This window comes from Rhinatrema bivittatum, chromosome 2 (genome assembly GCF_901001135.1).
Source record: "Rhinatrema bivittatum chromosome 2, aRhiBiv1.1, whole genome shotgun sequence".
Lineage (NCBI taxonomy): Eukaryota > Metazoa > Chordata > Amphibia > Gymnophiona > Rhinatrematidae > Rhinatrema > Rhinatrema bivittatum.
Genome location: NC_042616.1, coordinates 807,288,467 through 807,314,344, shown reverse-complemented (window position 1 = coordinate 807,314,344; position 25,878 = coordinate 807,288,467). Strand labels below are relative to the sequence as shown.

General features: G+C 44.6%; 1 protein-coding gene across 1 annotated transcript in view; it reads left to right on the top strand.

The window, feature by feature from the left end:
• Positions 1 to 25,878, top strand: part of ZC3H3 (zinc finger CCCH-type containing 3) — a 777,623-nt gene that overhangs the window by 530,412 nt on the left and 221,333 nt on the right. Inside the window, exon 8 of the mRNA XM_029592180.1 lies at positions 7,082 to 7,151. Coding sequence (XP_029448040.1) covers positions 7,082 to 7,151 — 70 coding nt within the window. The remainder of the gene's footprint in view (positions 1 to 7,081; positions 7,152 to 25,878) is intronic.

Genomic DNA, 25,878 nt, shown 5'->3' with positions numbered 1-25,878 from the left:
CCCAGCACTATATTAGTGTTTCTGCATACTGGCACAAAGAGGGGAAGAGACGGAGAATCTTTCACTTGACAGACTAGGCCTCACTAGTAATGCTAAGTGATGCTTAACTGTCATGTCCACCCCAGCACTATATTAGTGTTTCTGCATACTGGCACAAAGCGGGGAAGAGACGGAGAATCTTTCACGTGACTGACTAGGCCTCACTAGTAATGCTAAGTGATGCTTAACTGTCATGTCCACCCCAGCACTATATTAGTGTTTCTGCATACTGGCACAAAGCAGGGAAGAGATGGAGAATCTTTCACTTGACTGACTAGGCCTCACTAGTAATGCTAAGTGATGCTTAACTGTCATGTCCACCCCAGCACTATATTAGTGTTTCTGCATACTGGCACAAAGCGGGGAAGAGACGGAGAATCTTTCACGTGACTGACTAGGCCTCACTAGTAATGCTAAGTGATGCTTAACTGTCATGTCCACCCCAGCACTATATTAGTGTTTCTGCATACTGGCACAAAGCGGGGAAGAGACGGAGAATCTTTCACGTGACTGACTAGGCCTCACTAGTAATGCTAAGTGATGCTTAACTGTCATGTCCACCCCAGCACTATATTAGTGTTTCTGCATACTGGCACAAAGCAGGGAAGAGATGGAGAATCTTTCACTTGACTGACTAGGCCTCACTAGTAATGCTATAAGTGATGCTTAACTGTCATGTCCACCCCAGCACTATATTAGTGTTTCTGCATACTGGCACAAAGCAGGGAAGAGATGGAGAATCTTTCACGTGACTGACTAGGCCTCACTAGTAATGCTAAGTGATGCTTAACTGTCATGTCCACCCCAGCACTATATTAGTGTTTCTGCATACTGGCACAAAGCGGGGAAGAGACGGAGAATCTTTCACGTGACTGACTAGGCCTCACTAGTAATGCTAAGTGATGCTTAACTGTCATGTCCACCCCAGCACTATATTAGTGTTTCTGCATACTGGCACAAAGCGGGGAAGAGACGGAGAATCTTTCACGTGACTGACTAGGCCTCACTAGTAATGCTAAGTGATGCTTAACTGTCATGTCCACCCCAGCACTATATTAGTGTTTCTGCATACTGGCACAAAGCAGGGAAGAGATGGAGAATCTTTCACTTGACTGACTAGGCCTCACTAGTAATGCTATAAGTGATGCTTAACTGTCATGTCCACCCCAGCACTATATTAGTGTTTTCTGCATACTGGCACAAAGCAGGGAAGAGACGGAGAATCTTTCACGTGACTGACTAGGCCTCACTAGTAATGCTAAGTGATGCTTAACTGTCATGTCCACCCCAGCACTATATTAGTGTTTCTGCATACTGGCACAAAGCGGGGAAGAGACGGAGAATCTTTCACGTGACTGACTAGGCCTCACTAGTAATGCTAAGTGATGCTTAACTGTCATGTCCACCCCAGCACTATATTAGTGTTTCTGCATACTGGCACAAAGCGGGGAAGAGACGGAGAATCTTTCACTTGACTGACTAGGCCTCACTAGTAATGCTAAGTGATGCTTAACTGTCATGTCCACCCCAGCACTATATTAGTGTTTCTGCATACTGGCACAAAGCGGGGAAGAGACGGAGAATCTTTCACTTGACTGACTAGGCCTCACTAGTAATGCTAAGTGATGCTTAACTGTCATGTCCACCCCAGCACTATATTAGTGTTTCTGCATACTGGCACAAAGCGGGGAAGAGACGGAGAATCTTTCACGTGACTGACTAGGCCTCACTAGTAACGCTAAGTGATTCTTAACTGTCATGTCCACCCCAGCACTATATTAGGCCGAACTGTGGCATTTGATGCCAAGTACAGGGGCTGGGGATTAATTATGGAGTGGTATCTGATACTAAGAACATGGGTTTGGGTTTGGCACTGACACTCATTTCCAAGTCAGGGTATTTGGGGGTAGGACCTCCACTTGACCCTGGACGGGAGGAATGATCTCTAATTCTTGGCGTATGAGAATTAAACCAAAGCCTGGCTCTAGAGAAGAAGATGACAAAATATTAGGATACACAATAAATTAAATCCAGGGATTCTCCAAGTTGAAATATCAATAATTTTTAATTCTGAAATTTGTATTCCAACCAAGGCTCCTGATATAAAAATGAATAGAAAAGACTCCATGGAACAATGTAAGTTTGGAATGTAAATGAATCTATCATTCAAGCAGAAACAGCAACTTAGCTGAAACACGTGCAAACCAGTCTATCACAAGGGACCCATTGGCACCTGAGAGCTCACAAGTATAATTAAGTGCAGTCACAACTCTGGAGTCCATTATTCATAAAGTCCGTAGTGAATTCCACAGGACAAAGTTAAAACAGACCACATACAATTTTTGGAAACCTGATTTGCGCAGATTTAAACTTCAAGTAAGATCTGTGACCAGGGCAAATTGAAAAATATACTTAGGTCAGTCCCTCTATGACATCTTATACGTCCAAAAGTTTTCCTGTTGGTTTTTTTTTTAGGCCAAGTCGCTTATGTGTTGGCACTGCCACTGTCAAACATCGAGATGTGATACCAAGATAGGGATGGGGGAGAAGAGACTAGAGGAGGGAAGGAGGAAGAGGCTGGAGGAAGGCATGGGGAGGAGAAGGAAGAGATGAAAGGGGGACTGGGGAGGAAGAGCAAACAAAATAAAGTAAAAGAATAAAATAAGCAAAAAAACTACCAAAAATAGACCGAGCAAAAAATAAGAAAAGGTAGATGATGATAAAAGAGAATTTTTCTGGCTCCTAAACATTTCAGCTGGCCTGCACGTTTTACTAAATATGCTTCCACTCTGATCACTTGGTCTTTCGGCGTTTGCTGATTTTCACTGACTGCTGGATTAATTCACATTTCCAAGTTGCATTTTGTTCATGATAAAGAGAGCCTCTCATCGGACTCCAACTCTGCCTGAATGTCAGAGCTTCTCGGAGAGCAATGCTACTCTTTGCTTTCGGCAGTACCTTTCCCGTTATTTAAATCTGCTTTTAATTTCCTGGCTGCGAACCAGATCTGCCAGCTGACCCCAGGTCACATGTGTGGTTACAAATGTCCCCCTCACTTGGCACATTTTTATGACCCACCATGTTTCGGTGTCCCATAGATCCACAATGGGGGGAGGGGCTCTGTTAGTTTTCTCCTGCTCCTTTTGAAGGCAGGGCTGGGAACTGTCATCATGAGCCATTATTCACAGCCAGCCAGGGGTTTTTACCCCTATTTTATTTCCCCTCCCACCTCAATCAGCCCACTCATTGCTGCGAGAGTCCTCAACTGGAGCCCATGCACCAGGGCTGCAATTGTGGGCCCTAAATCCAGCCATTAGGTATTGTCATAGTGCAATAACCATGACTATCTTCCCCCCAACAGCTATGAAGCCTCCATGGCGTCCACAGGCCCAGCTTACCAGCAGGCACCAGTCGGGGGGGGGGGTGCTCTGTGCCTTTAAGGGGATGGGTCCCAGGGGAGAAACAAGAAAAGAAGCTGCCCTTTGATCACATTGCATTTTTGAAGAGGCCTCCTCGATCTCACAGCTTCTCAGGGGAACCCCCGCCACCGCACCTGTGCCTAGGCCTGCATGAGAGGAAAATCTGGCGCTATTCTCATGGTACTGTGCAGTACTGCCATTGATCCCTCTAATCAAGATTACAGTTCTTTTACTAGTCCAGCATTAGCGCAGGCTTAGGTCCCTTCCAAAAGGACATCCATCAAACGAAAGGTAAGCAAGAGTCGCAAGCAAGGAGAGAACTGATGGCGCCTTCTGAGAGAGAAACTTATTTTTATCAGGAATATCACAGCTGGGCATAACTAAAGTGGAGACAGGACTGGGGAGCAAAAATTAATTTCTGTCCAGCTCATCTCCTGTGTTGTTCCCTCACTATTTGGGGTCTTCCAGACATGTGTGCTACTGCAAGAGACAGCTACTGAAAATAGGTCATGTGGGCACTGACCCGATAACCCAGCATCAGTGCTTTGTATTGCCATGCAGGAGAGCTGGGTTCCACCATAAACATGGCAGGAGCTGGGAAGACCCAGTCACATCCCATGTCACTCAACAGCACTCAGAAACACTGAGCCGTGCCCAATGATCAGGAATTAAAACGCAGGGCTGCTCAGCAGCAGTGCCATGCAGAACACCCAGATTCAGTTCTTGGGCCCAGCTGGGGAGTCTGTTATCACTCAACAGTGGCACCTACTGGCCGAACTCCAAGCCGTGGTCCTTTGCCAAGCATCGTTGTTAAAATGGCTATAAATGTAGGAGAAAAATCCCCAACTTGTGAATTAAGGCTCATGGAATGATACCAGTGGAGGCTGCTTCTACTTATTTATTCATTTCTAAACATTTGATGTGCCGTCTTTTTCCAAAATGGCCTCAGAGAGGATTACGGTCAATAAGGATAGTCTAGCAGGTACAAATGATAAGGTGCACAAGTTATAGCTTATGTTCACTGATAGTGTGTCGCCATCATAGAATCAATTCCAAGCCTAATGGATATTTCTTCTTCATTAATGAGCGGTTTGGGGGAAAGACTGCTTTTGCCTGTTTCGGGAAGGAGGAAACTCTTGTCAGTGCTGTGGTACCTCTCCACGAATCTTTAGCTGTAGATGGGTTTGGCCTTGTTCTCCCTGAATTGCAGCAGCTTCCTTGGGTATTGTCAGTTTTTCCAGGCACCCATCTGGTCCTGTGGCTCCTTCTGCTCTTAATGCTGAAAGGACAGGTCTCTCCTTGCTTGCCTTTCGTTTGATGGATGTCCTTTTGGAAGGGGCCTAAGCCTCCCATGGATGTACCTTATGCCTCTTTTGGGGTTGGTATTGGCTTTCTCAGTAGCATAAAGTAGAGTGGCAGCCATGAAAATATTTGTAATCACAGTGCAAGAACAGAGAGCAAATGCTCATTCGTGAATTGTGCTTACTATGTTGCATAAAGTAAATTATATGAAAAAAGGAGGAGGGGACTGAAAAAAAGGTTCCAGATGTTTCCCAGCTTTCTGAAGCAACCATTCAGTCTTCTTCAGACCTCTCATCGGCACAGCAGGTTTCTGGGCTCGCTCTTGGTCTGAATGAAGCTGCGTCACGCCTGACCCGGAGCTCCCTTGAGATAAGTTTACGATATCACGCACAGCCGGCTGCTGACGTCGATTGCTACGAATGGAGTAGATTAAGGGTATCCGTCCCGCTCTGAACCGACAGAACAGCTTTGTGCCCTGGCATCTTTCATTCTTGATATCTTTTGAAGGATCAGGTGTACCAAAAGCTTTTTCCCATTCTCTGTCTCTGGTGAAAATGCTTGGTCCTTGTGGCCCGAGGTCATCTTGTACTCGTTGAGTAGCGTAGCTTCTGTTATCAGAGATGGTGGTAAAACCCCTGCTGAAGCCTCTGGATAGGATTTCATCGTCCTTCTGCTTTCCCGTGGGTGGGGGGGGGGGGGGGGATGATCTTTCTTGGCAGGGCATTGCACTCCCTTCAGCTCAGAGCTCACCCGGGCTTTTTCCTTATCACCCGAGAAGGCTGCCGTTCTCTGAACTTAGCAAAGGCGCTACGGAATGAGGAAGCTCCATAGGCCTTCACTCACAGTCGCTCCTAATGTCGCCCAATCCCAGCCACAGATCGTGTGTGCCCCGAATGCCACCAGTAGCCTCTGCCTTTGGTCATCTCGACCCAGCAAGTGGTTCTCCTGCAGAAGCTCATGATATTCTCCAGTCGTGTAACAATTTATTCATATATACAGAATCTTCTAGATGTGCAAAGCGAAGAGAAAATAGAAAGGATCAGGACCAGAAACGACATGGTGTGCCTTTGATATTTATTTAATTTAAAATGTACCACATCCCACGTCCCTCTTAGTTAAAAGTTGTATTTCTGGAATGACAGAATTTTGGACAGGAGGGGAGGATCTGTTATTAGCCCTTCTTTGAAGAGAAATCCAAGCAGTACTTTTATGCTGAGGCTTTGTGCTGGAAGTGATTTTTGCAGAGAGCTGCATCCTCTTCCAGTTATCAGAGGGCCCTGCAATAGTTGGGGAGAGGTCCAGGCACCCCCCCTCCCCACACGCACACCTTCTCTCACCTGCTGCGCACACCCTGGGAGGAAAGGAAATTCCAGTTAATGCAGTTTTACCCGGGCACCGGATCTAGCAGAGTAGTAACAGAGCTCAGCACCTGTGACTTCCAGCTGTGGAGCCCTGCAGTGGCTGTTAACACTGCTTAGCAGAAACTGTTTTCCGTTAGCCTTTTAGACTAAAGCAGAGTTTTTCTCCTGCTCTCCAGCCTGTTAGTTGTCTCTCTTCTGAACGTGCCGTGCCGTGCGAGGCGAAGCAGCCCCGCACTTCCACCATGCAACTTCCGTGCTCCGTGGAGTGGCCAGTGGTGAGCTTGTGATAATCCCAGGGGAAACAATTTGCTGCATTTGTGTGTTGGTCAGTTTATCAGTCATGCTCCAACAACTCTTTTGTTATATTTACTGATTGAGTTTGTCTTCTTGGGGTCTACTGTCTGCGTCCCAACAAAAATTGTCCCTTAATAACCTTAACTGTGCACAAAATGCAATAAAGTGATTTTCTAACGAGACCCAGAAGGATGGCACTTTTCCTTGTGGCCAGAAATGTCTTCCTGCATATAAACCAGCCTTCCGAACATTGCCCAGGCGCTGTGTGTGCAAAAGTGTGCATGCTGTGTACCAGGCAGGCCAGGCTGGTTGGAGGAGAGGATGTTTGCGCGTAAATGCCTTTTTCTCCCGTCCCTTCTGACAGGCCTTACACTAGTTACCTGTATGTATCTAGTCTTTATATCGCATTTCATTTGCAAACAATAAAAACATCAAACAGCCAGTATGTTTTATGTTTATGCCATTTACGAATGGGATTATTTTTTGTATGAAGATGTGGCTGTGTCGTCAGAGAAAGCGTGTGGAGCAGTTCTACAGATCAAACTTTAAACAGGGGCCCATAGGGCAGAAGGTACCCCCTGGCAATGTTCCCTCTGTACTATAGTGTGTGCAGCGAGCCCTGCTATTCTGGTCCTCATCTCTCTTCCTCCTCCTCTTCCTCCATAGGTTCTTACGTGGCACGTGCAAGAAGACGGATGGCACCTGCCCTTTTTCTCACAAAGTTTCCAAAGACAAGGTCTGTATGGCTTTCTACTGAGCATATTCCAAGTTGCTTGTCAAGCTGCTATGTTTCAAGTGCAATTCTTTTTTTTTTTTTTTGCCTTGCTTGCCAAGGTGTAAGGGTGGGCTTGATAATTCAGCGCATACACCTCTTCAGCAAGCTTGCTGGCCTCTCTTTATTAATGCAGGACGTCGAACAAACATCTACCCTTGAAATTGAAACCATTCTAAAAAGAATGAAACCTGCTTCCCATTCTGCTGACACCATCCCCTCTAAGACCCTCCTATCTTCTCCCACATCCATATCCAGACTTCTATCTGACTTGATCAACTGCTCTCTTACATATGGCAAGGTCCCAGACCCACTCAAACTTGCAATAGTCAAGCCCCTCCTAAAAAAGCCCACCTTAGACCCCAAAGACCCCTCTAACTACCGGCCTATATCCAACCTCCCTTTTGTATCTAAAATACTTGAAAAGGTTGTCAATACCCAGCTCTCTGACTACCTCGAAAACCACAACATTCTGCACCCCGCACAATTCGGCTTCCGTAAAGGTCGCAATATGGAAAACCTCCTTCTGGCAGTCACCAACACCATACATATAGGCATGGACCAAGGAACCTCATTCTTACTCGCTATACTAGATATCTCTGCTGCTTTCGACACTGTCAACCACCAAATACTCCTATCCCGGCTATCAGAAATCGGCATCTCTGGCACTGTACTTTCATGGTTTACCTCATATCTCACCCATAGAGAATACCTGGTCAACATTGACAACTCTGAGTCCCCACGCATACCCCTCCTCCAGGGTGTCCCCCAAGGATCCTCCTTATCCTTCACCCTCTTTAACATATATCTTCTTCCCCTCTGCTATCTACTTTCTAACCTCGGTCTCAATTTCTTCATGTATGCGGATGATGTACAGATCCTCATCCCCATGCAAAAAACCCTACAAGAAACTCTAAACTTCTGGGAATCCTGTCTTGCCTCCATTAACTCTCTCTTAGACAGCCTCCAACTCGCTCTTAACACAGCAAAAACTGAAATCATCCTCATTTCCAACAAACTCGAGGTTACCTCACAGGCCTCTACTAAAACTACCCCCACAACCCTCCCCATCCTGCCATCTGTAAGAGACCTAGGTGTTGTATTAGACAAACACCTTAATTTTCATCCACACATCAAATCCCTTCTAAAAACCGGCTTCTATAAACTCCACATCCTCAAAAAGCTCAAACCCCTCCTCCACCTTCAAGACTTTCGCCTTGTATTGCAGTCCACAATCCTATCAAAATTAGACTACTGCAATTCACTTCTCCTAGGCCTGCCCTATGCCACAATTAAACCACTACAAATCTTGCAGAACTCCATGGCACGAATCATCACAGACACTCGTAAGAGAGAACACATCACACCCATTTTAAAAGAACTGCATTGGCTCCCCATCCCTTTCCGTATAAAATACAAAACCCTTACAATACTCCATAACGTGCTTCACAAAAATGACCACGAATGGCTCAAGGAAACACCACGTTTCCGTACATCCAATCGTCCATCCAGAGCCTCCACGGCGGGCACTGTACACATCCCACCCCTCAAAATAGCACACCACTCAACTACCAGAGAGAGAGCCTTTACCATAGCCGGCCCCTCCCTCTGGAATTCTCTTCCCACGTATCTCCGCCTTGAACCTTCCTTACCCAACTTCAAAAAAGGCATCAAAACCTGGCTCTTCTTACAAGCATACCCTGACTCCAATCAGACCTAAACCCCCTCCACTGCCACTTCCAATTCCCTTACCCCTTCTAATCCGTTGATGCATCCTAGGGAATTCCTGATTTTGTAAATTTGTTAATTTTTTATTCTCAGTTTTTTTTAACACAGTTCCTATCAATTTCTCTCTCCCCTAGCACTTCACTACCTTTCTCCTTCCCGCAACTTCTGCGCTTACTGTCACCTGACCCCCATCCTCTCCTTTTTCCTTCACTGCTCCACCTCCCCCCTCCCTGTTATTTGTAATTTCCTCTTCCTCCTTTACAATGTTGATTGTGAACCGGCATGATATGTCCTATGAATGTCGGTATATTTTAAAAGCATCTAAATAAATAAATAAATAAAATAAATAAAGTTGAGATTCCTCAACGGTGTGTTTGTAACCTGGTGAGTGGATATGCTGGGTTTTCTATCCGTGCTGTCAAAACTGCAGTTTGACACTGTGATATGTGTTGCAGGACTTCAAAAGGCCTGTGAAGCCAAACAGCTGCTTTATGATGGCTGTAAATTAGCGTGTGGCGATTGGCCCATCATGAAGTTGTTAAAACAGAGGTATAAGACATAAATACAGATGTTAAGACGATGAAACTGTCAAAGAGCAGATTTTGTGTCTGACCTCTCTGGGATTTGTAGTATTCTGGGTGGGTGCTGAATGTTCTATGCATCACCTTTGATTTTTCACATAGAAACAGGCCTAAACCCTATCTGTCATTATCACTTTGTGAATGTGAGTAACTAGATGTGCCTTTCAAACAAGAGGAAGGTGACACTTTTTTAGGCATATTCTACAAGTATTTTTCTACCTAGCATTCAAAATCAGCCTGGACAATAATTCTGCAATACTAAGTACCAGTAGTTCGCAGTAGTTACACAAGTGGGTCACATGACTGCTCTTTGGTGCCAGACATTACTTCAGAACTTTCTAGAAAGGCCTAGAGGCTTTTCCTGCACATGCACAGGAGTTCCCATGAGATTGGTAGTCCCACTTCTTCGCGTTGATTTACTGAAAAAAATAAAAGAAAGTACTTGTGCTGCGCAAGGTTTTGGAACTCATTTGGCTTTTTTGGATTTGTGGTCCGTCAAGAAATGGAATAAACTAAACACATTTCTTTTTTTTAAGTCCTGCTAGCTGGCACAAGGGATACATGTTTTCTTTGCTCCTTGCAGGCTCTTAGCAAATTATTCAAACAACTTCATCATCTGAACCCAGAAATGATCTAAGAGCAGCAGAGGGCAGAACCTTAGTGAATGTGGATCATACAGCACACCAGTTTCTCATTTACTCCCCCCCCTCCCCTCACCTTACACTCAATCTCATGCACCCCATCCTTCACACTCCAACCTCCCACCCAGCCCTGAGCTAAAGAAGCACCAATATTACTAGTATGTAAGTCTTGGGACCCCGTTCTGTTGAGTAATCAAGTTCACGCAGGACCGTTTTATTAATATCCGGCAGAAGCTTATAAAACATTTCCCAGGCAGTGAACCTTGCGTGATAGAAAACACACATCATACCGTTCCATTTGCATAATATGCAAGAACATCTCTCACCATAATGGAAAGGACAGAAGTTCTCCCCCAACCCAGACTTGTGAGAGTCACTGATGTGACACCGGTAGAGCTAAGAAAATGGAAATGGGCTGAAGACACTATCAACTCCAAATCCCCCAATAGTAACATCTCCCCACGAAGGGATAGGATCTCTGTGCTGCCATCTTGCAACATCTGAATAGCTTGCCTCCAAAGCTGAAAATGTTTATGACAAACAAAAAGCAATGCACCAGACTTCCTTGTTCGGTTTGGTATTTCTGGCGCATGTTGGTCCCAGTCAGGCCCATTCTCTATATAAGAGCTTAAGAAATAAATAAATAATATTGCCCATATGACAGTGAGGTTACATTTTGTATTGCACTTCTCTGACACTCACATCAGTGGGCAGTTTGTGAGCCTCCCTAAACAATGTACTAATTTTGGCAGCAATAAGGGAGGATTCCAGTTCTTTCCGCCAGTACTCAGCCAAGCCAGTCAGATCATCCAGACAAGAGCTCTACTTACAGTAAGAACAGAATACCTCCAACACTACACTCCATGATACTCAACCATTGTAAGCTCCTTTAAAATAGGAGTAGGAGAGAGCACCGGTGAAGGAAAATGCAAAGAAGTTGTTACTGGGGAAGTCTATTATACATGGTAATTTTTGAAAATTAGACCTAGTTCTGGACTCAACATCAATAAGATGTCTAATATTGAAAAGTCCTTTCTCGTACCAATCTAGAATCACAGTACTTTCCCTACCAGGTTGGAAAGTGACATTCCCTTCAATCGGAAGGAACAGAGAGATTTGAGAGGATATGGACCAGAGATTGCAAAAATCCTCCATGCAGGGATTATTGGTTTCAAGAGATTTTTGCCCCTAACTTCCATAGGTAGCATAGCATCTGTAAGATGAAAATGAAGCTACCATAGCTTCTGACAGATTTAAAATGTATTTAAAATCCCATGTATCTAGTTCTTTTATGAGCTACAAGTGGCAGGCTACAATGAGCAGCCTAAAAGTCGATACATCCAACCCTCCATTGTAATTTCTCAAAACTTGCCCTAGATTGTTTCTCCCACCTCCCAAATTTAAAAACATAAACTTCGACATTGCCAAATCCTTTTGAATCAACCAGCACAGGAGCATTTGTAATTTATATTGCCAAATCCTTTTGAATCAACCAGCACAGGAGCATGTGTAATTTATATAACAGCGTTGGACAGAAAATCATTTTAAATGGTACACATCTACCTAGTTGGTAGAGTGGTAACTCATGCCATGTTTGCAGTTGTACACTGAAGACCTCCAGTAAGTCCCTGAAATTTATAGAAAAAGACAGAGATAATAAATCTGAAGGGATCTAGATCTCCTAAATATTTGATTTTGGTGGGAGACCATTTGAAAGGGAAATTATCACTCCAGTTTTCCATTAAGGAGGGATATAAAGGAATGACGTCAGACCTCTTAAGATTAATTTTCAGCCCTACAAATGATTCAAATTCTGCAAAACCACGCAAGATATGTTATAAAATCATTTTTTGATTCATCCAAGAAAAGCAGGATGGCATCTGCAAACAGACTTAGCTTCGTGGAATGACCACCAACATTGAGGCCTCTGATAATTTCCATTCCCTTTAACATGAAGGCCAGGGGTTCCAGAATCAAACTGAAAATGTTACGAGCGGGCGCGGTCGTCTCGAGCTGGTGGTGAGCCCTTGGGCCACAGCGAAAGCTAGGGAGGAGCCCCAGCCACACCGTGGGAGGTGAGCTGGGCAGGCATGGTGAGCCAGGCGGGTACAGAAGCAGGCACAGAGTCTGACCCTCAGCCGGACCTGCACGCCCATGGTAGCCAACAGTGGGAAGTTGACTGATGAACGGTCCTCCGACTGTTCCCGGCCCTTTCGGACCTGCCGCTGGGAACGGCAATGGGCAGCAGGCCGGACAGAGGCGAGGGCAGACAGAGTCCTTTACACAGAAGACGTCAGACGGGGGCTGAAGCAGACATCCAAGACAGGCTGAAGCAAGACGTTGAAGAGGAGGGCTGGAAGGAGACATGGCACTGTCCAACACCCACGGGACTGAGTCGCGGACCACCCCGTCCCATACGCGCCCTACTCAGCCCAGGAAGGCTGGTCGCGGACCACGCTGGGAACAGGAGAGTGCTGGGAAGATCCAGGCGAGCAGGAACTCCGATGCTGGGATACAGACATCCGAAGCCCCTTCGGCTGGCAGGCAGGGAAGCTCAAGAGCCCGGGGGACGAATCCCTCCTGTTGGCCACTCCAGGGCCCAACAGGACAGAAGGCTCAGGAACCAGATGAAGACATAGGGCAGAACAACCGGAACTGGAACAGGACATCAGGAACACATCAAGGCAGACACCAGGAACACATCAGGTAGTGGACATCCGGACCGAGACAGGACAAGGAGCCATCAATACATGGAGGACCTGGATCGGCAAGGTTACAGGCGACTGTAATGCTCAATCCGAAGGCCAGTTGCAAATGACAAGAAAGTCCTTAAATACTGGAGGTTGTAGGCAACTCCCTAGGTGGAGCTTGCCAGGACCGCCCCTCGCTGGTCCTATAAATAAGGTGGAGAGCTGCGGGCCGGCCCCTAGGAGAAGGGCGTCTCCAAACAGGAAGTCCAAACGCTGGCATGCAAGCCACAGGCACAGCTAGGCCTCTCAGGCCCTGGAGCAAGTCCCGGGTGGAACACAGGCGAGGCCCTGGCTTCGGAGCGGCCTCCGGAGGAAGGTGAGAGACCACCTGTAGCGCAGCAACAGGGGGGATCGTAACAGAAAAGCATTGGAGACCAGGGGCATTGCTGCCTCATACCACCCTGCAGCTCAAACTCATTAGACAAAACTCCATTCGTGCCTTAGGGATAAATAAAGCAACTTGATCCAATCCACAAAAGGTTCTTGTATTCCTCACAAAGATAACACCCAAAACAAAAAGGACCATAACACCTTATCAAAAGCCTTCTCTGTTTCTAAACTTAGCTCCTTACCTGTGCCTCAACACAACAAAGAATTGCCAAGTATACCCAATTGTTTACACACATTGACCCGACACAAAGCCACTCTGGTCCAATTCTGTCAAGTCAGGAAGCACCATACTCAACTAGGCTGCCAGAATGGCATCCCAAGAGCTTCCACTCAGCAATTTGTATGGAGATGTGCCAATACACTGAAGGATGCTTAGGATCCTTGCCCTTTCTGGGTAGTATAACTATTACCACTTATCAGACATAAAGAATCCATTATGGAGTGCAGAACTGTACATGTTCTGAAATGATTTCAGCAGTTGAAACGTAAAAATTTTATAAAAACTTGGGGCCCAATCCATCTGCTCCTGGGGATTTTCCTAATTTGTTTACTAATAGCCCGAAATACTTCAGCTTCTGATATAGGAGCATTCAACTTAGTCAAATAGCACTTCTGAACTTGAGACAAACTCATTCCCTTAAAAAGACATCTTGCTTCTTCATATTCCCCTCCCATGTTGTGTATAACTTTTGATAATACAGCTGAAAATATCAAAAATGTCCTCTGTATCAGAAATAGGAACTCCCTGCTGGTTCCTCAGTCCTGTTAAAAAGAAAACATATGACTTGGCCCCCTTCACTAAATTTCTCCACCCTATTACCATATTTATAAAACTGAAATTTAAAATGATCAAAAGACCACACCTCTCTAAGACAGAGTGAATGATTATGATTTGTTGTCTGTGCTTTTGTAAAAGTCACCGTTTGTCACAAAACAACACATCGAATTATTTGAACTGGATATCCTTATTGAATAAAATGATCTGGCAAAATTCGAGCGTGTTCCTTAAACTTCTGAAGTTGTGAACCAAGATGATAGCATTGAAGGAACTGTAAAAATGGTAAACTGTCGCAATTGCTGTGGATGAAAACTTGAAAAACAGAAGCCAGCATTTCTGTAGGTCAGTTTCCTAAATAAAGTGGTAGAAAAACCGCTCGCTGTTTTCATTACCCACACAAACAAAAATGAGATTGCTGTTAAATCACACTGAAAATAAAACTTAATTCACGGATTGTGGTACAGAACTTCTCAACAAGAGATGCACATCATCAATAAACCATTTTCATAAAACAGAGGACAAATAACTTGAAGCATATATCCAACATGATTCAAATCTAGTCATAAAAAGATTAGCAATGGAGCAGGCAAAAGTCATGCACATTGCCGTCCCTGAGATTTGTTCAAATAACTGTACATCAAAAAGAAAATATTTTTTGTAAGAGCAATTCTTGCTAAAGGCAAAATAAATTCTGTAGGAACTGGCTTGGACAAATATTAGAATGATCATCTAATATTTATCCAACCACTTGGAGAGCTTCTTCTTGGGGAATAGAGAGATACAAAGAGGTGATTTCTAATGTGACCAAAATCCAATCTGAAATGTCCTGGTCAATTTCCAATAACATCTGTGAAAAATATATCGAATCTCTTATGTATGAGGGACCTTTCAATATCATAGGACTCAAGAACGTATCCACGTATTGTGAGAGAGGCTCCAATAGAGGATCTTTCGAGGAGATTATAGGACATCCTGGTGGATGAGTAGGATATTTATGTATTTTCAGAAGTGTGTGGAAAAAACTGGTATATGAGGAAATTCTTTATTTAAAAATCCTGCCTCCAAAGCTGTCTAAGTGCTTTTATTCGTAGCTGTAATGGACCTGTAGGATCTTTTGTTAATATGATAGCAAGATTTGTCTCACAACTGTCTTATACATCTCTGTAGTCCTTACGATTTAAAATCACACCACCATCTTCTTTATCTGCTGTTTTGTTAATGATGGAAGAATCATTCTTTAAATTGGTTGAAGCTTCACATTGTTGTCTGGTTAAATTATTCTTGTGCTTATAGGGAATTGATTCTAAAGCTTCCATATCTTTTAAAACTAGGTCTTTAAATGTACTTAAAACGGAATCCATAGGTCCTGGTGGATTCCAGTTGGACCGATTGGCGACTCGAGATACTTTAGTATCCACACATGGATGTAAAGCCAAAAAAAAAAGCCTTAATTGCAAAGTATGAATGAACCTCTCAAAATCTACTCGAAACTGAAAATCATGATAAGGAGAAAAAGATACAAAAATAAACTTTTCATCAAAACAGTATAAATGAAATACTAAGCTATCTTTTCCCTCTGTAATTGAGTTTGTCATTGTGATAAAATCTCCTCTACTGGAACTTGGTTGTGATTCACTGAAGGTTGCCATTTCCCTCGATCCTGTTTGGGAAATTTCGCTTTGATTAAAAAACGATCCAGTTCCTTCTCCCCACTAGATCTTTCTGATGATGATTCGAATTGTTTCTCATTCAGATATACCGTATGTTCTCTGCCTTCTCTATTGGACCATGGATAAATAGAGCCTTTACGGTAATTGTTCTCACCAGAAGTAAATTTAGATCATTTAAATTTACATAATTCTGACCTAAATTGGTCAATAGATTTCTGTAAATAATTATAATGAAACTCAAACACTTCAACTGCTGCCTCTGCTTTTAAAATAGCTAACTGTGCATCTAGCCCTTCACGTAAAATGGAGGCATTCTTTTTAGTAGTTTCGATAATCAGCAACATGAGGTCTAAGGAACATTTGTATAAAATAGAGTCCCACCAAGCAACAAATTCCTGATCTTCAGCATATAATTTTGGCTCTTTAAATTCTGTAAGGACCCTTGGTATCCTTTCATGATGACAATATTGAATAATTGAAGCGCCATGTAACTCTGAATTAGTTTCTAATATATAGGAATTAATCTTTGGCAATCATTTCTTAGGCTATTATTAGTTTGTCTCTAAGCTAGTTTCCTTCTTGTAATAAAGATTTTACAAAGTCCTCTGAATGGCTAAATGCGCTTTTCCAGGATTGAGCATTAATCAAATTAGTGAACAACCATACATCCAACAATTATCCAGCGATATCTATGCAGTAACTAATGAAGTAAAATGAATTCCACTGGTGTCAATTCTCATTATCTTTACTACTCTTTTTTTTTTTAATTTTTAATTCTTTCATCTATCAACATAAACCAAACCCCAATGGTAGATTGCACCCCTTGAGCTTTGATAAAAGTCCTTCAGCCAACATAAAATAAGACCAGCAGCACTGCAATTGGTGTCAGCACTGGAAGGTAGTGAGGGAAAAAATTTCCACCTCATAAATCAGGCTGTCCTAAAGAATACAGCAGGAAAGCATTCATTGCAGTGCTACTGGCAAAGTCCACTCTTGCTCTTGGTTTGGTAAAGAAACCAGAGCGCTGAGTTCCATAAAAGTAATGACAGTTATTTGCTCAGGAATCCCAATAGGCTCTTATTGCAAACAGCAAACTAGACTGTACATTTTAGAGCAGAGCCTACCTGCAGTTAGTGCAAAAGAAAATGCCAGACTGGCTAAAGATTTCAAAACCTTCAAAATAGATTTGAAAACCTGGCTATTTAAATTAGCCTTTCCTACAGATAATGCTTCTTCATGTGGTTTAGTTAACTTCTGTCATGTCCTTGTATTAGAAATTTTTTTTTATACTGAAACACATTTAGCATAAGTATTGCCGATATTTACTGATTTAACAATGTATAATTGTTAGTTTTGTACTCTTTTATGTTGTACATGCTGTGAATGTTATTAAATTTTGTAAACCACCCTGACCTAAATTTAGGAAGGATGGTATATAGCTACCTGTAAATAAATAAAAATATATAAATAGGATACTCGTGAGACGATGGGGATAGAAAGTTCTTTTTGGAACAGATCTGCCTTTTACTTATCAGTAAATATAGAATGTCTTATCCCCATGTCAAACCTTAATCTTTAAGAGGTAAAGAAATGCAAAGCAGATATCCTCTTGAAACAGTACCATACAGATAGGGGAAAGCTCCTTATGTTGTGTAGCAACTTTTGCAGAGTAGTCGTTAAAGAGCAAAAGCCAATGACCTTCATATTTCATCTCCTTCTTCTTCCTAAATTCCCACAGCAACTTAGTTTTATCATTCCAGTTCAAAACGTTTGCCAGGCATACTAGGATTCTTATTTTACAGACCCATCCATTGGGTCGGTAAAATAAGAATCCTAGTATGCCTGGCAAACAATGCTCCAAAAAGCATTCTCCAGGCCCAACTGCTCTGGAAGCCACTATCCAAAACCTCTTGGTAAGTCTCCTCCGTTTACTGAGTCCGGGAGCCAGTCTAGTCTCAGGTTATTCTGATTCTGGCAGTCCCTATTTTCTTGCTACTTAATGCAGTCAAGAAGAATGTCATTCACTTTTTTGAGGTCCGCCACTTGCTACTCCAACTTATTTGTACACTCTTCTTGTGCCAAAAGAAGTAGCTTAGCTTCAGTTATCCTATGAGAATGGGACTCAAAATTCTCTCAAACCTCATCCATGGCCAAACACAGCTTCAATAGGCGATCTTCAAGCGCCACCAAGAAACCTTTAAATATATTTGTGATCTCTTCAGCCAAGAACACCATCATTGGCCTGTCCAAGACCTTTTTCATTGTTTCACATGCCATCTTAGTCTCTCCACATAGCATCTTACTTCGAATCATTCTTCTGGGCTTAACATTCATGTCCCAACTTTTGGATCAACAAACTTGTCCATAAAGTACTCAAACTCTTGTATGGTAAGTTGTATTCGATTTGACAGTCAGGAACTCAAAATTAATAAAGTTAAGGGAGCTCCCAAGGAACAACTCAATCCTGTTTCCAGTCAGACACAGTGCATCACCAGAAGTCCTCCATCAGTTTTTCTTACCTTATCAGAGAAGCAGAGCATTACTTTTAAGTTCTGCCCCAAATGCAAACAGAAGTAGTCCCAGAAGGGTCTCTCCCTAAGCTCCATCAAGGTTCAGGTGGCTGCGCTGTCTTGCTACGGTCCCAGGAGGGATGGCAAGACCATTGCCACGCACCCAGATGTTTCTCGCTTCCTGAAAGGAGTCAAGCACATTCGTCCGCCACTGAAGTGGCCGGTGCCCCTGTGGAACCTCAACCTTGTTTTGGATTTCCTCGCGGGATCCACCTTCAGACCCCTTCGGGGCCTGTCTCTCCGTTCGCTAACTTTGAAGATGGTGTTCCTGCTGGCAGTGTGTTCAGCACGCCGCATCTCAGAGCTACTAGCACTGTCCTGCCGTGATCCCTTTCTCAGAATCACTCCTAAGGCTATCCATCTTCGCACGGTTCCCTCCTTTCTACCTAAAGTAGTCTCACAATTTCACCTCAACCAAACCATATCCTTGCCTACCACGGCGGGTTTGAAGAAATCAGAAGAAGGGCGTTTACTATGCCATCTCGACATTGGCAGATTGCTGCCCAGATATCTGGAAATGACAGAAGAAGTACGAAAGACGGACCATCTGTTCGTCCTGCACAGCGGAAAGAAACAAGGAGAAGCAGCCTCTCGGCCCACCATCGCCCGCTGGATTAAAGAAGTTATCAGAGCGGCTTACGTAGAAGCCGGGAAGTCACCGCCTCTACAAGTCAAGGCTCATTCTACCAGAGCCCAAGCAGCATCTTGGGCAGAATCCAGGATGCTGTCGCCTGCAGAAATATGTAAAGCGGCGACATGGTCCTCCCTCCATACCTTCTCCAGGTTCTACCGTCTGGATGTCCAGGCCAGGGAGGACACAGCATTTGCGAGGGCAGTCCTATGTGGTCCTCAGGCAGCCTCCCACCCAGTCCGGGAGTAGCTTTTGTACATCCCACTTGTTTTGAGTCCATCTGCTACACGCTAGGAAATGTTGAGATTACTTACCTGATAATCTCCTTTTCCTTAGTGTAGACAGATGGACTCAGCATCCCGCCCGGCTGCCGGTATACATGGGTTTCACCGATTCAAGGTAGGCCATGTCATTTTCTTACATAAGAGTGTCCCCTTTGCCAGGTGTCGACGCCTTCCGGTTGTGAATGCTGGTGGTCTCCAGCTACCATCAATTGGTCAGGGTAATCCTGTTCATTTAATCGATCGGTCAGTCACACATATATCCATAACAGCTTTTGCAAGGAAGATTACTGAATTGCCTCACTTCCTGTGGGGGTATATGTACCCGTGCTGACGTCAGATCCGTCTCCAACTGCTAGCACGAGCACACTATACCCACTTGTTCTGAGTCCATCTGCATACACTAAGGAAAAGGAGATTATCAGGTAAGTAATCTCAACATTTTCTATCGCATGCGATATTTAGTGCATTTTGATAAATCCAGGCGTAAACCCTATAACGCTGAATATCAGCGTTTATCCAGCTAAGGCTTAGTTTCAATCAAGCCTCTATGTTTTTTCGCAGGAAGGGTCACCATGATAGTGGGGCCCCTTCCCCAAAAACTTATCACGACTTGGTGGCACATTCTTTTATGTCACAGCGAAACACCACAACACAAAAGAAGTTAGCAAGCGGCCCTTTAACATGATGGCAGCCCCAACCTCACAGGACCACCATCATCTTAAAGAGCTGCTGACACCCCCCACCCCCCCAAAAAAAAAACCCCAAAACCCGCGGTCAAAAGGGGAGGTTGAGCAAGGGTCAGTGTTGACCCCTGTTTCAACCTGGGGCCACCAATCGAGGCAGCCCCAACTCCCCCAAAATAAAAATAAAAAAAAAAAGTTTTAATTATGTGCATAGCGGCAGCAGCCTCCCTGATGTGCGAGCCCCCACCCCTACCTCTGGCCTCCGATATGTCAAGACCCCTCCCCTGCCCCCCCAGCCCTCCTAAAAGCAAAACCTTCCTCCCCCCACCTCAGCCCCCACAGCTCAATAACCCCTCTCCCACCTCAGTTCCCCCCCCCCCCCAAAGGCAAGTCCCCAGGCCCCCTGACACATCAAGAACCCCACTCCTCTGACTCCCTGATAGCTCAAGCCCTCCCCTGGCCCCCTCGATGCCTCCATAACCCCTGGCGCCCCTCCAGAGTCCCCCTTACCTTATCCTAGATCCCTTGTCACATGGCTGGGGCAAGATCAGGTCGATGCCATTTTGGAAAAGGACGCACCTGTCCCCGATGTGGGGCTCTGGAGGGGGTGATGGCGGGGGTCTTGGGACAGGGGAGGATGTATTGAGCTGTTGCAGGGCTGGGGGGCTTGGACATCAGGGAGGGCCGCTGCACGCATAATTAAAACATTTTATTTTAGCGGCATCAGGGCTTGAAGAAAATAGAATCTGGAGGCTTGATTTTAAAAAGCATTTACTTGATTAAGTGGGCTTTTGAAGATTGCTACAATATATATGCCATTGAATCGTCCATAGGATTTACTCACGTAAGTGCATCTTACGCTAGTAAATTGCTTTTGAAAATTGCTATGTGCGTAACTCCTTTGAAAATGACCTTCTGAGTAGGGTATGATATCTTTTATTGGGCCAACATAAGAATAATCAGAAGAGGTTTTGGTTTTCAGGACCCTGCTCGGGTTCCTCTTGGAATATCCAGGAGCCTTTTCCTCCTCAGGATCCATGGGAATGAGGAGCTGGGTGAGCAAGCGCGTGTTTGAGCTCTGCTGTGACATAGGCACACTGTCCTTGCAGGCCAAAGCATCAGGCCCTCAGATAGTCTCTATAGTCTGTGCCACCCTCCAGAAATTGTGTCTTAGAGTTACCGAGCTCTCCACCATCACTGTCTGTATGTGGCAGTAATATGTGTGCTGGTCTCCCATAACCCCTGCCTCAGATGCATTGGTCTCTGCACCATCACTTAGTAAAGATCTGTGTCACCCTGCCTCAGAGTAACTGCCATCCCTCTGTATAACCAGCAGCAGTAATATCTCTGCCACTCTCCCAGAAACCATGCCTCAGAATCACTCTCTGTGCACGTGCTCCATATCATCTGAGAACTCCAGCGTGCGCATAAATCATTTGAATGAGCTCACCTCCTGTGTGTTCCCCTCAGACATCTCCCCGTTCCCATTTATATTCTATCAAGCTGTACCTGTAATCAAAATGTATTATGTAAGGCGTCTTAACCAACCCAAGGAGATTGTAAAAGGATAAATGGTGCATGTTCCCTGTTGATTTAAACAGCAAGGTAAGCAGAAAAGTTCTGAGACAGCAGCTCTGACGTACGCTACTAACTCTGCTCCCATGATCTGGTTCCCTTCATCCTCACTCTCGTGCTTTCTGTATCTGCTTTATTCAACAAGGACTTTTATCTGCACCTTTGAAATTAGCTCAGGTTTGAAACCTGTGAGCAGCAGCAGCAGCCATTCATTCAACTTTCGTGAACATTTTAATACAAATAAAAATGTCAAAATGAAATCTTTCATTCACTCACCTCATGCTTCGATTGGTAGAAGAGTTTGTGAAATGCTGGATCGGGGTTTTTAAGGGATGCATGAAGAAATGTAAATAACAAAAGGGCAGGGAGGTGTGCTGGGATGTAATTACAGTCACGTGTAGGGAAAGAGAGGATTTCCTGGTCCCCTCAGGAGATGCTGTCAGCAGTAGGCAGATGCAACCTATTTGGGCTCATCTAATTGTGCCCACAATTTTGTAAAAATCTCTTTTGAGGTCCTGTCATTGTTGCCTCTGATTAGGATATCGAATAAACAGGGCTTGCAGTGCCAGGTGAAACATTTGTGGCATGTATTGTGTACTCCATCTCGCCAAGTGTGGTTTGAAAAAACTCTGAGAGCAGAGGAGTTCTAGTGTGACAAGCCCAGGCATGGTGTCAGACCTGGCTGGCTGAGGACCCATAGCAGCTTTTAACTCCTCATATAGGACCATAATGGCCAATGAATTAAAGTGGTGAATAAATTAATGGACTTGCTGCTAAAACAGGGGATAGTGCAGTTTCTGGAATCTAGCAGATTATAAGATCTGAGATAGGCCATGTCTGATGAATCCGATCAAATTTGTTGACTGGGTGACCAGAGAGTTGGATCAGGGGTGAGCATTAGATGCAGTGCCCTTGGATTTCAGTAAGGCCTTGGATATGGCATCTTATAATTAAACTGAGCACTCTTGCTATGAGCCTTAAATTGACTGACTTGGTTAGAAGCTGGATGCATGGAAGGCAACAAAATTTAATGGTAAATGGAGCTCCTTCCCAGGAGAGGGGCAATACTAATGGTGTGCCATAGTGATTACGCCAATTCTTTTCAACATTTTTGTAAGTGATTAGCTCTGTGGGAATTCTGCGCTACTGTGGAGCGCAGAATTTGCGTAGAATTTCCCCCCTGTGCAGAATTGCCATTTTCTGCACAGAATGGAGGCGGCCCCAGCGGACCCCGAACAGAGCCCATCATGGCCACGATGAAGATGAAGGCCCCAGCATGCCGTGAGTGGAGCTCATCCTGCTCGTGGTGGAAATGAAGGCTCCAGTGTGCCAGCGAAGAAGGCCCCAGTGTGCCATGAGCAGAGCCCAACCCACTCACGGCGAAGATGAAGGCCCCAGTGAGATTGAGTGTTTGAAGAGGTATGGAGGGGTGTGTGTGTGTGTGTAAGACTGCGAGTCTGGGAGGGGGTGAGAGAGAGCATGTGTGTGGGTGCCAGAGAGAGGGAGCCTATGTGAGAAGATTGTGAAGGAGTGTGTATATGTGTGAGAGATTGGGAGCTGGCATGTGTGAAAAAGGGATCGTGTGTATGTGAGGGTGCTAGCCTGTGTATATGTGAGAGAGAGAGCCTATGTGAAGGGGCATGTTATAGAGAGACATAGGTAGGCTGTGTGAGGGTGTATGCGTGAGAGAGAAAGGGAGCTTGTGTGGGTGTGTATGCAAGAGTGAGAGGGAGCCTGTATGAGAGGATGTGTGTGTGTGTGTGCAAGAGAGAGAGAGAGGGAGCCTGTATGACAGGATGTGTGAGAGTGAGGAAGCAGGTATGAAGGTGTGTGCACTAGAGAGAGGGAGCCTGTGTCAGAGAGAGAGAGAGAGGGACAGAGGGGAGCCTATGTGAGGGGCAGTACTGAGAGAGGGGTCAAAATCTGGGAGTGGAGATAGAGTGGAAGGGGTTGAGTCTAGAGGTGGTGGGGGGGGGGGGGGGGAGCAGAAATACTGGCAGGTGGATGACTGAGAGAATAAAGTGGCCAAGGGATTAGGGAGAGAGAAGGGACACTTACAGTGAATTTCTAGGGAAATTCTGCTCAAAATATTAAAAATTCTGCATCTTATATAATAACTTTTTTCTGTACTACATTTTAAATTAATTGCTTAGACTGTCATGCATATTGGGTTATTTTGACCAATATAAAGAATGCAGAATTTTACATTTTCTTGCACAGAATTCCCCCAGGAGTAAGTGATATTGCAGAAGGACTATCAGGAAGGGTTTGTCTTTTTGTGGAAGATGATAAAATCTGCAGCAGAGTAGACCTCCTGTGAGATGTGGAAAACATGAGGGAGGGATCTAGTGAAGCTTGAGGAATGGTCTAGAGCCTGCCAGCTAAAACTGAATGCTAAAGATTGCAGACTCGTGAAATTGGGCTGCAAAACCCCAAGGGAATGGTACTGTAGAGGGAGTGAAATTCTTCTGTGCATGAGCGGGATCCGTGGGTGATCGTATCTGATGATCTTAAGATGGGCAAACAGATGGTTAAGGTGACGGCAAAAGGCACGAAGATGAATGGTCAGGAGAAAAAAAGTAGAGAACTAGCAGAAAAAAGGCGATGATACTGCCTCTCTGTAAGTCCCTGGTGGGACCTCCTTTGGGATGCTCTGTACACGTCTGAAGCCTGTTCCTTCAAGAGGGCATAAACCTAGCCGCAGTTGCTCCTGTTTCTCCCAGGATTAGGCAGAGTTTGGGGAAATCTTTGATTTTCTCTCTCTTTCTCTTTGGGGAAATGTACATCCCTGATCATCTTTCCAGTGGAGCTGTTTTTGGAAAAATACAGTCCTCCTGGGCTGATATAAGGGAGACAAGCACGACCGTGCCCCCCTGTTTCTAGGAGAGATCACACTAAGGACGGCTCCCAGGGCTATCAGATGAAAGAGAAAAGCCGGTGTACGGTATTAGCAGCGGGATTTTCGGCAAACTGCGAGGCCAAGCACATAGAAAAGATAGAGCTCCAGAGACCACTTTCCAGGAAACGCTCTGACCTAGAGGAGGAACTCTGGGACAGTAACTATTACTCCACGGGCAGCAGCTCCAGACTCGCATCGTTTCATCGGCTTTAAGTCATACCTAGAATGATTAAAATATAAAAGGGGAAGAAAAGAGAGGAAAGATGGACAGGCAGCCTCAGGGTAAAGGGCTTGAATTGAGCTGAGTAATTCAGGAGCTCTGATAACTCCGCAGTCCTTCTGCCACCGCAGTTGCTTTTAGGAAAGGATCAAACTGGATGAATAAAGTCAGCAGATGTTAGGCTACATTAAAGGCCCGTCGGGGAGGACTCATCATGATATTTGTTATGCTTTGGGTAGCTTTAAAAGCAGAACTAACCACTTATACTGCAGTTCAAATGAGTCTGCTGGAAGCATGGAAGTTTGTTTTGCTTTTAAGCCAGCTTTAGTGAGAATTTTTTTTTTCACAGCTTTCTTAGTTACAAGCAATAAGAAAGAGGATAGCAAATAGAAGAGTGGAACAAGATCTATATCGGGGAAGGGATACATTAACGAGTCAACATGGGAAGCAGCCTTCGCACAGACCCTCAACATTTTGTCGTGAAGGGCACGATGCAGTAGCTGTGGGGTAGGAATTCTTTACAAGTAAGCAGGCGTGATGGCCTAAGCTAGAACAGTAAGGCGATCAAGGAGGTTCCCCCAGGGCAAACAGACAGGCTGGGTAGGCCAAATGGTCCTTATCTAACAACATCTACTGTGGTGCTACGTTAAGACACTACTAAAGACTGAAAAAAGCCATATTCATGGATTTAACCCCATTAGATTTATATCGACATTAGAAGTTGATTAACTCCTTTCAGTTATAAGTAACATCCTCTGAAGAGCAGAAATTCACTCTAGCCATAAATATGGCTCACGTGTCTGTACTTAGTGCTGAATCAATGGAGTTCTCTAGCGCTTCCTGGATAGGCATCAAATTCGTTCATTGCTCATGTGTGGAACCTCCCATACTGCTGCAGTTCTGTGACACACATCCCCCTTCAGTTTTTGTGGGGTGTTTTTCTTCTCTGGTCTTGCGGAGCTCAAGAAACTGTGTTTTCTTTCCACGCTGTATCTATCACCCCCTAAATCACCCTAGCTTGATTTTTCACACGTGTAAAGTTTTTTTTTTCCCATTGTCCTACTGAACCGGCTTGTGCTTTGTTCTGCATCACAGTTGTGCCAGCCGACCACCCAGCCCCATTTTTTCATCTCTTTGGGCCTTCTTTATGAAGAGGAAAATGTCTGTCTGCTTTTATTTCCTTGATCTTTCTCAGCATGTCCAAGAAGCAGACCAGCAGCTTCATGTTCTGCTCCAGTTGCAAGCAGAAGATGCCCACTACTTGCTGTCACGAGATTTCCTATAGGTATGT